Source organism: Peromyscus eremicus, chromosome 23, assembly GCF_949786415.1.
Source record: "Peromyscus eremicus chromosome 23, PerEre_H2_v1, whole genome shotgun sequence".
Taxonomy (NCBI): Eukaryota; Metazoa; Chordata; class Mammalia; order Rodentia; family Cricetidae; genus Peromyscus; species Peromyscus eremicus.
In genome coordinates this window covers 25,385,482-25,396,567 of record NC_081438.1, presented here as the reverse complement: position 1 = coordinate 25,396,567, position 11,086 = coordinate 25,385,482, and the positions used below count along the sequence as shown (strand labels likewise).

Sequence of the window (11,086 nt, the reverse complement as noted above, 5' to 3'; positions counted from 1 at the left end):
ATGGGTGACTCATGAAAACTAGAAGCCTGAATATCTCTGTATGACTCATCTCTTCAGCTGTCCTACTCAACACCTGTATAACCTTGGGAGGGGAAGGGCCTTATTAATCTTGTAAGTTTCAGCTTTCCCAGCCATGGTTTAATGCCTGAGTCTTATGAACGTCCTCCATCTTTCCATAGAATGTTCTGAGCCTTAAAGAAATAGTTTTAGCCAGGGAAGAGCACACAATTTGGATATCCAGTATCATACATGCTAGCAATACAGAATGATCAGTTTACAGTTAGCAATCTACAACTGCATGTGTATACACATGCATGCAACAACAATTAATAAAAAGAGATGTCATAAATTAGAAAAAGAGCAAGGAAGACTGTAGGGAGAGTCTGAAAGGATGAAAGGGAAGAGAAAATAATGTAATTCTAATCTCAAAACCAACAGAAAAAATTCCTATCAAAAAAGGGAAAATTGTTACACAACACTCCACCCCTGCTTTCAAATGTTAGTTGTTTCCACGAGATTACATTCTACCATGGAGCTCTGCAAAGGCACTGAAGTGGCACACCAGTTCTGATGTCCCTGGTGAAGCAAACTTTTTATTTCTCACCTCTTCTGTAAGCACAGCTCCATCATGCTCAGTGAAGTGGCCCTAAAGCTCTGCATCTCTGTCCTTCCTTCATCAGCTTCCAGTACATGATACTTTTGAGACCTCTGCTTGTGATAACCAAGCATCCCAATGCTTCCTTTGAGCCAGTCCATTAGGAAGTGATTTCTCTGGATTTTCTTAGATTATGTAGCCTTTATTTTGGGAGATCTGAGTAAGTACATGATTATATTACAATTATATTAAATTATATTAAATTTAATTATATTAAATACAATTATAGTTGTATTTCTTCAATTTACTTGTCCATTTATTAATTGGAAGATTTTTTTTGATATTCAAGTTTTGAAATTCATTACAGAGCCTAGATATTAATCTGCGGACTGATCTTCTCCCATTTGCCAGGCTGTCTTTTTATACTGGGGATTGCTTCCTGGCTATTGGAGTACGGTTTTCAATTTTTGGCGGCCTATTTGTTGAGTTCTTGGAATATATTGTGTACTGGATTTCTTCTCAGAATGTTCTTGCATATGCCCATATATTAAGCTGTTTTCTGTAGCTTTTTCTCTAGTGGTTTCAGGTCTCACCTTAGGATCTTTGTCCAGTTTGAACTGCACTTTTGGTTGGAGAAGAGATGAGAATCTAATTTCATCCTCTATGTGTGAATATCCAGAACTACTTACTCAAAAAATATCATTTTCCTCAATGTATGTTTTTGGCATCTTTGTCAAAAGTATGTTGGGGCCTGGAAGGATGGCTCAATGGTTAGGAGAACTTTCTGCACTGACATAGGATACAGGTTTGCTTCCCAGTATCCAATCTGTCAACTCACAACCACCAGTAAGTAGCTCCAGCTCCAGGGGATCCAAAGTCCTCTTCTGTCCTCCAAGGGCACTCCCATTCACTGCCATACACCTGGACACAGACATATAAATAAAAAACAAAAATTTTGTTAAAGACCAGGGTGGTTCTAGCTGTGTGGCTTCATTTCTGTGTCTTCTGTCTATTCTACTGGTCTACTCTTCTGTTTTCTGATAGTACCATGCTGTTCCTGCCACTTAGAACCAAGTCTTGAGATCAAATATTCTGATAACCTGCAGTGATTTTTCCTGCTTTGGATTATTTTTTAGGGTCTTTTTACCATCATATGAATTGTAGTTTTTTTCTCTCTTTTTTTGTGAGCAATATCAATGGAATTTTCACAAGAATTACCAAGATCAATAGATAGATTTTGACAGTATAGACAGTTTCATCTTTTAATCATGTCAATCCAAAAGTATGAGAAATTTTCTGTTTTCTAAAACTTTAATTTTTTTTTACTTTTTTGTAACTATCATGTGCCTTCATAGGTAGTTATTACTATTTTTTTTTTTTTTTTGGTTTTTCGAGACAGGGTTTCTCTGTGTAGCTTTGCGCCTTTCCTGGAACTCACTTGGTAGCCCAGGCTGGCCTCGAACTCACAGAGATCCACCTGCCTCTGCCTCCCGAGTGCTGGGATTAAAGGCGTGCGCCACCACCGCCCGGCTTAGTTATTATTTTTTAAAAAAACTTTTAAAAGTGGGTGGGGTCCCCACCTCCTGATTTCGACAGTATCCACAGAGTTTGATTTCCAAATAGAAGCAGAAAGAATTCAAATTTCAGGCAATTGAAGTAAGTTGTGAAAACCTAGGAGAAAGAAATCCAGACATGGTGGCCCTTAAGGCCAGCACTCAGGAGGTAGAGACAGGCAGATCTCTGAAATGAGGCCATGCTGGTCTGCAGAGAAGCCCTGTCTCAAAAGCAAACAATCAAAAAGTTAGGAGAGAGGCTGAGAGATGGCTCAGCAGTTCAGAGCACTGCCTGCCCTCCTGGAGGACCTGGATTCCACTCCCAGCACCTACATGATGAGTCATAACTACCTATAACTGTAGTCCTGGGCATCCAGTGCCTTCTGTCCTCCCTGGGCACCAATCATGCATGTGGTGCACAGACTTACCTGTAGACAAAACACCCATACACTTAAAATAATAATATCAGGGGATGAAGCTCACTGTTTCCCTGTTTAAGTGAGTTCTGTGTGTGGCTCTGGTGGGAACACTCACTGATACCTCACTGTCTTCATAGCTTCTATTGGTTTACCTCTCTCCTGAGATGAAAGGGGCTCTTGGTTCTGTAAGGCCTGTTGAGTATCCACTGAGAGAGAATCTATGGTGCAAAGAACCAGAGTTTCAACGAAAGCTGCCTTGGGTCTGGATGTTTCTCTTTGTGACCTTTGCTTTGGAATGGCAGATGTTGAATGCTGCTTTACTAGAGTGCCAGAGGAATTTTCATCTGCTTTCAATTCAGCTCTGTACATATTCCACTTGCACTTCTCTTGCTGTGACTGAAAACAGAAAAAGAAAATCTGCAAACCTCTGACCAAAAGCATCTTAAGGGGGAAAAGTATTTATTCATCTTAGGACTGAAGGTTACAGTCCAACACTGAGTGTAGTCAAAGCAGGATCTGAAGTCACATCTGCTTGCTGGTACACATAGCATTACTTCCATTAAAGGATCACATTGCACAAGCAAAAATTAGAGCAAGGCTCATATAGAAAGCTGCTTACTCTCGACTTGCCGGCTGGCTTATACCCAGCTAGCTTTCTTATACAGTTGATTTTCACATGCCTAGGAATGGTACCTCCCACAGTGGGCTGAGCCCTCCTACATCAACCTACAACCAAAGAGTCCCTCACAGACATATCCAGAGGCCCATCTGACCTAGGCCAATCCTACATTGGAGGGTCTCCCCTCAGATGACTCTAGCTGTGACAAGTTGACACTTTATGCTACCCAGGTCAGTACACTGTATTGTATTGTGAGACACCATTTTAGAGAACTGTTTGCTGTCAGGAATGGTGTTTCTTTCTCTATAAACTGTGGGAACTGTCACTGATCTCTTAAACAGAGCCTGTAAATGTCCAGAAAAGGGATCAGAAATGGGTTGAAAATTTGCTGGGCTTCCAATCCTCCATTTCCTGGGTCCCCAAACCTAATATTATTTGCAGGTAGCCAGCTAGGTCAGGGTCACCTCCCCCACCGGGTGTTTACACTTCTGTAACCTTGGGTGGGGTGAAGGGAATGAGTCTTCTTCTGGCTTAAGTTGCACTTTTACCTAAGAGGTCTCACAAGACAGAGGAGTAAAACCTCACATACATCTCAGCAACCCACTTGACGTTTTGATTATCACTGCCAATTGATCTTTGGAGCCTGGTCTTGGGTCCCATCATCTCTTCATTAACCCTTTTTTGCACTCAGACCTTCAGTTCTCATTGGCTGTGTGGAGCCCATGGCCTCTGTCTAGTCTTTTAACCCGAGTGTCCACAGCCTTATGCAGGGGCAAGTCACTAATGGTAGAAGCAGCTCTCATGATGGAGAACATTCCACCAGAAGAATAAATGGTTTTTTCTAGGTATGGTGGTGCACACCTGTAATCCTACCATGTAAAGCAGTGGTTCTCCACCTTCCTGATGCTGTGACCCTTTAGTTCAGTTCCTCATGCTGTGGTAAACCTGGCCATAATAGTATTTTCGTTGGTACTTCATAACTCTAATTTTGTTATTGTTGTGGATCTTAATGTAGATATATGTGTTTTCTGATGGTCTTAAGTGAGCCTTGTGAAAGGACCATCCAACCTGGAGATCTGGAGATGAAGACCAGCTAAGACTTCAAGGTGAACTCCAAGTGAGCCGGTACTACACAGTGAGACCCTGTGTGAACACTGCACCCCAGGACCATTCTCTCAGTTTCTGGACTCTTGCTTCAGCTCCATTGATCCTTTTGGCTGTCTTCTTGACAGCTGATCCCACTTAGCTGGTAATAGCTGCTTGAGGTGGGATTGAAATTGGCCATGATCTAGTTGTTTTGTTTTCTCTCTGTGTGTATGTGTGTGTGTGTGGGGGGTATGTTTGTATCCATACACGTGTTTTGGTGTGTGTGTGCGTACACACACATGTAAGTATGTGTATGTGTGGTCTATGTGTGTGTATGTGTCCATTCACAGGTGTGGAGTGAGTGTGTATAGCCTTGTGTATGTGTGGTATATCCATGTGTATGTGTGAACATGTGTGTTTGTGTTCATGTGGTGTCCATGTGGGTGGAAGCAGGAGTTTGACACCACCTTATTCCCTCTACTCCTAGTTTTCATTGAACCACATTTTCTCACTGAATGCAGTGCTCACCAATTGACAAGACCGGCTGACCAGTGAGCTCTGGAGACCTGCTGTCACCTAGGGTGTCTCAGTTTTCTTTTCTCTTGCTGTGATAGAACAGTGATCAAAAACAACTTTGGGAAAGCAGGCATTTATTTCTTTACAGGTTACAGTCCATCATGAAGGGAAGTCAGGACAGAAATGCAGACAGGAACCTGGAGGCAAGAACTGAAGCAGAGGCCATGAGGGAACACTGTTGACTGCCTTGCTCCCCATGGCTTGCCCAACTTGCTTTCTTATAGCACCCCAAAACACCAGTGCAGGGGTGGCACTGCCCACAGTGAGCTGAACCTTCTCACATAAAGCATTCAGTAATAAAGAAAATGCTTCACAGACTTACCTCCAGGCCAATCTGATAGAGACATTTTCTCAACTAATATTTCCTCTAACAATTGACCCTACCTGTATCAAGTTGAAAACAACAATAATCACAACAAAAGGAAACACAGCACATTGGGCATCATCTGCACATGACCATAGCATTTTTTATGTAAATACTGGAGATCCAGACTCTGGTCCCTGTGTTTTCTTAGCAGGCAGCATACTGACAGAATCTCCTTATCCCCGATCTGGATTGTCCTGTGGGTACTTTGAAACCGCCTAGGGACATTGACATAAGCATTCCCACTGTTGTCTACCACAGTAATCATGTGGAGTGTGCAGAATGATTCCCATGTCACCAACTTTAAAAGTTATGGTCCTTTAACTCACGAACTGCCATTTCTGCATCTCTTGGCTTTCTTGGTTTTTAAGCTACATGTTTAATTTCTTACCCATTGTTTACATTTCTTTGAAGTATTCTGGAGGGAATGTTAGGTACACTGTGGAGAGCAGGGGACAAGGCAGTAACAGCATCGATGGCTGTTTGAATGGCTGCATCTACTTACTCTCCTGTGATGTGTTTTTGAGTCGATGCTCTTATCTGGTGTCCTCCCTGGGCATGGCTGGTGTGCAGTTAAATGGTGAGTTCATTTCTTGTGATGTGTGCTGGTGTGTCCTTTGTGATTTTCTTGAACTAACTTACTAGCTCTGATTATGTTCTGTAGATTCTTTTTGCACATATTACTAATGAACTAGTTCACTTTCTCTGTGAGTAGGGATGACAGCTAGACCACTGCTGCCATCATTTCTGGCTACTGCCCCTCTCTGTTCTCTGTGCTGGATAGGCCACCATAGTTCAACAGGAAAGCCTGTCTCCATCCTGCAAAATGGATGAGTTTTCTCTCAACCTGTCTAATGCAGCCCTGGATCTCTCGTTCCCAGAGTCATTGTACACCCTAGCTCTGGAGACTAGATGATATGAACAGCTAGACTTGTTGTTGTTGTTGTTGTTGTTGTTGTTGTTGTTGTTGTTGTTTTTGTTGTTGTTCTTTGAGCTAGGATTTCTCTGTGTTGCCTTGGCTGACCTGAAACTCGCTTTGTAGACCAGGCTGGCATCAAACTCACAGGATCCACCTGGCTCTGCCTCCCGAGTGCTGGGATTAAAGGTTTGAGCCACCATCACTGAGCTAACAAGCTCACTTTTTGATTAGACATGGACTAGCTTGATGTATATAACCTCTTCAAAGTCAAATGCCTAGGTGGACAGTGAAGTGGTGTGTGTGTGGGGTTTCCCATATATCATAGCTGAAATGAGCTGCCCACTGATACCACTCAGTGTCCTCTAAATGGTAGGTGGCATCACATATGCCCAGGATGAGGACTACAGTGAGCCATTTTTGATGGTGACCTCTAGTTTTGTCCTTTGGAGGGTTTCCTGGACATAGTGAACATAAGACGACATGTAATCCATTCCCCACAGACAAATGTGAAAATTTTCCATGGACTCAACTCTGTCATGTGTTGATCACCCCCACAATTCTGGGAAAACCTGGCACTTCTTTATGATAACCATCTGTTTAAACATGTTCATTGGGGTGTGACAAGTGTCACAACATACACTGAGTGTGTATACACAGCTCTGGGATCAGGGTTGGTGAGAATGGGGAGCACCATTATAGTTAAGTTGACATCATTTTTCTCTGCATGGCCCTGCAGACCATTTTGACAGAGCAGAAGCCCATGGAGAAAGTGAAGACCTCTGAGCTTGAGCCCTACTCTATCTGAACTCAGAATCTATGTCCCTAAGTGTTAGGGAGACCGCTGAGCAGAAGACTGCCAGTTCACAATCATATATTCCTCACCATTGTTGGTATTTGCCCTTTTTCTGCCACATGAGCTGCTTGCTTTTCCCTGCTTCTAAGACGGCCTTCAAGGGTTCTCCTTCCATGATCCACATGTTTGTCTCAGAGTTGCCATACACAGGTAGACATGAGTAAATTGTAGCACATGGGGAATAGACATGATGCCCTTGAACCATAACATGAGTAAACAAATTTTTATTAATATTAAAGTCTAAATAACAACCCACATTGAGAACACCATAAAAAGGAGTTAAACAGCTCTTTTTTGTGGCACCTCCTAGGCGGTTGGCTGTGTCAAGATGAAGCTGAATGTCTCCTCCCCTGCCACCAGCAGGGGAAACTCATTGAAGTGGATGATGAACACAAGCTTCATATGTTCTGTGAGAAGCCCATGGCCACAGAAGTAGCTGCTGATGCTCTGGGTGAAGAGTGGAAGGGGTATGTGGTCCAAATCATTGGCAGGAATGAAAAAGTTTTCCCATGAAGCAAGGCATTTTGACCCATGGCAGCGTGCACCTGCTGTTGAGTAAGGGCCATTCTTGTTATAGACCAAGGAGAACGGAGAGAGGAAGCACAAGTCTGTTTGAGGATGCATCATGGAAGCCAATTTCAGTGTTCCTAATTTGGTTATTGGAAGAAAAAAAAAAAAGGAGAGGAGGATATTCCTGGATGGACAGATACTGCTGTGCCTCGTCACTTGGGACCTTAAAGAGCTAGCAGAATCTGAAAGCTTTTTAATCTCTTTAAGGAAGATGATGTCCGCCAAAAATACATGGTCAGAAAGCCATTAAACCAAGAAAAAGCCCAGGACCAAAGCACTCAAGATTCAGCATCCTGTCACTCCTCATGTCCTGCAACACAAAGGCTGTCATATTGCTGCTCTAAAGAAACAACAGACAAAGGAAAACAAGGAGAAGGCTGCAGAATGTGATGAACTTTTGGCAAGAGAATGAAGGACGCCCAAGTAAAGCGCCAGGACCAGATCGCCAAGAGACGTAGGCTGTCCTCTCAGAGCTTTTACTTGTGAGTCTGAGTCCAGTCAGAAATAAGTCTTTAAGGGTAACAAATAAATGATCATGCCCTAAAAAATTTAAACAAAATTCAAGGAGATACTAAAAATGAAAACAACAATAAAAAAAATTAGACAAAATTTAAAGAGATATTGACAGTGAAAAGAATAATAAAAAGAATTAAACAAAATGAAAGGCAATATTAACAATGAACACAACAATATAAAGAATTAAGCATAATTAAAGGCAATATTAACATTGAAAAAAGTACTAAAGAAAATTAAAGGAAATATTAACAATGAAACCATTAATAAAAAAGAAATAAACAAAATTAAAGGTGATATTAACATGAAAACAATGAGAGAACTAGGCATACTTAATGTTTATTAATACATATTAATATTGAAAAAACAAGGAAAAATAATTAAATATAATTAAAGGCAATATTAATATTAACTTTGAAAACAACAATAAAAAGTTTTAAACACAACGAAAGGAGATACTTTCTCTAAAGACGGGAAGGACAGCTGGTCCTGGGTGGAACTCGGCAGGTAATAAACAATCTCAATCTATGTCAACATCAGGCAGAGGGAAAAAGGGCTCTGGTGCACCCAGTTGCACAACAGAAACTAGAAAGAGCCGCCCAGCATCTGGAACATCTGCAGCCACTTCTAGAGGTGGCTGTGCATCAGTGGGCAGAGGCTGGTCTGAAGTTTGAAGTGGTACTGGTCCAGCTTCTGGCACGGTTGGTTCCCCAAGGGCCAGGTCTGTGTCATCTTGGGTTTTCAGAAATTCCCGGGGCTCTGCCACAGAAGTTGGTCCCACATGTAGAGTCTCCACCATCCCTAATGCATCCTGCATGGGTGCCTCTGTATTAACTTCCCTGAGGAGTCCATCATCTAAGGCAGAAAGAGATGAACCATTAGTGGAAGTGCCCTAGAAGTTTCCATGATGGGTGAGCTTCCCAGAGATGGCCTTGCTGGTTACACAAGGTCTGTTGATGTCAGAAAATCCCCAGTCCCCTCTCTCCACAACAGGACATCTCACCCGACAGGTGTCCAGCTCTGGTTCCAGGCGGGATATCTGGACAATTCCCTGGTATAACCCATCATCGAAATTACCTCAGCCTTCCTAGGAACCTACCCCAGGCCTCCTCACCCATTTTACAGTCCTGCTCCTCCAGCGCCTCCCCTTGGAGAGTGAAGTCTTTTGCAGGCTCATCGGGCCATAGATATTTCACGAGCCTCTTGGCCACGGCAAGGTTTGGAGACCTGAAGTCCTGGGGTTGTTTTGACGTCCATATTGATAGGAAGGATAACAAGGCACTGCAGGGAGGACCAGGTTGGAGGGAAGTAGAGTCAGAAGCCTGGCCTCACTTCACCAGCACAGCAGTGTCCCTTAGATGAGGAAAAGGCTGCCCAGCCCATGTGCTGCTGGGCATGGTGGTCAGGAGTGTAGAGCTGTATGGACAGGGCTCGAGACACTTTCTGTCCCTTGGAGGAGGGACTGGGCAGACTGGGCTGGGCTGTAGTGGGGATGGTTTCCCCTAGGGCTCTTTAGCTTCCGTCAATCCCTGTGCTCCTCAGGACCAAGGAGATCAATGGAGATTTATTTCTGTTTTTCTCCACCTGCACGTGAAGTCTCTGGTACCATCCCTCTAGTGGGAATCCCAAGAGCAGGGTGACTGGTAACAGCTCAGTCCTCAACCCTAGGCACCCCAGACATCCCACTGTGTAGAGGGGCTCTTACCTCCCTCGTCACCCAAGCCAACTCACTTCCTTTTTTCCTGATCCTCCATACAGTCTGGCTGCAAAGGTCCATACCTGTGGCATTTCATGAGGGTGTCACCACTAAGGCCATGTGTCCCCAACCCACCAAGGGATCTAGAAGGAGCTACATGAATCAGGTAGAGAAATAGAAGCCAGGAAGGGGATGAGGGTCCTCAGGGCTCCTTGCAATGTTCTGACTTCCATGGTTAGGGTCTGGGAAAGAGCCTCTGGTCACAGCTCTCAAGGATTGTCACACAATGGGTAACCTAAGCTTCTCCTTCTTGTTTTTTTTTTTTTTTTTTTTTTTGTGGTTGTTGTTGTTACAGGATTTCTTGGGTGGCCCCAGGGACCCTTATCTGCTTCTGTTAGTCCCATCAAACCTAGATAGTGTCTAGAAGCTTTTATACAAATGGGAAAAAGGCTCTGTTCAAAGGATAAGAAAGGATAGTGTTTGACACTTCTTGGGAAAAGTGAATGACAATCTAGTGTTGTCTCCCCTACCCCTATCTCTGGCCATGTCATCTTGAAGGTCCAGGCCCAGGACCAATGATACAATAATACTTGTTCTGTGAGAGCATACAGTCCCAGAGAAGGGTAGAGACATTCTAAAACCAAACAGGAGGCTTGAGAGCCTGACTTGTGTGTAGCCACTCACGTGTCCATAATTAAGTCCAGCATCTCCCAGGTGGTCACAAACCTATGGTAGATAGTCAATATTATACCTATAAATAGGTAATTCCCATCCTTATAGGCTTTTGGTATATGATTGATAACGTCTTGCATATAGGTTGGGCTCCGTGGATCAAATATGGGGCCGTCTTCCTGAATCCTGTCATCCTGAGGAAAGACCAAGGAAGGAAGGAGGGTTTAAATGTGAAATCTCAGAGACAATAACAACCCATTACCACACACTGAAGTGAAAAGCGAGCATAAAAGACGTTTCTCAGTGTTCTCACAGGAACACAGACCCATTCAGGAACTGCAGTGGATCAGGGGGACCAAAAAGTCTCCTGGCTGCAGGCTGGCCTGTGTTACCTCATTTTTCCTACAGGAAAATAGACAGAGGTGTGCACAAATACTTCGCAGCACACGTCGGAACCGGCCAGGAAGCTTTGGTTTTTGGCGGCGTGAGCAACCAAAACACCTGAAGCAAGAGAACATCCTTGCTCTTCTAGTGCCTCCAGAGAAGTGAGTGAGTTGAGGCTGCTGTTGATGGCTGGTTACCTGGTAACCAGGAGCCTGAGTTTCATCTGTAATAATACTAAGGAAGTGAGGTCACTTCCTGGGGCCCTCC

At 43.5% G+C, this 11,086-nt stretch overlaps 1 protein-coding gene across 3 annotated transcripts; it reads right to left on the bottom strand.

Annotated features, from left to right (window-relative positions):
* Positions 1–8,390: 8,390 nt before the first annotated feature.
* LOC131898520 (uncharacterized) lies at positions 8,391–11,022 on the bottom strand. 3 transcript variants are annotated; one of them, XR_009375952.1, is made up of 5 exons: positions 10,828–11,022; positions 10,448–10,629; positions 9,773–9,846; positions 9,182–9,348; positions 8,391–8,922 (listed from the first exon to the last, which is right to left on the bottom strand). XR_009375952.1 is itself a non-coding variant. In XM_059249721.1 (5 exons), the coding sequence occupies exons 1-5, from the start codon at positions 10,951–10,953 to the stop codon at positions 8,588–8,590; spliced, it is 873 nt and encodes a 290-aa protein (XP_059105704.1). In that variant the 5' UTR covers positions 10,954–11,020; the 3' UTR covers positions 8,391–8,587. The 3 variants fall into 3 exon arrangements, 2 of the variants coding, with proteins under 2 accessions (XP_059105704.1, XP_059105705.1); XM_059249721.1 differs by having other exon boundaries at positions 9,167–9,348; positions 9,799–9,846; positions 10,828–11,020; XM_059249722.1 differs by having other exon boundaries at positions 9,799–9,846; positions 10,828–11,018.
* Positions 11,023–11,086: the final 64 nt, after the last annotated feature.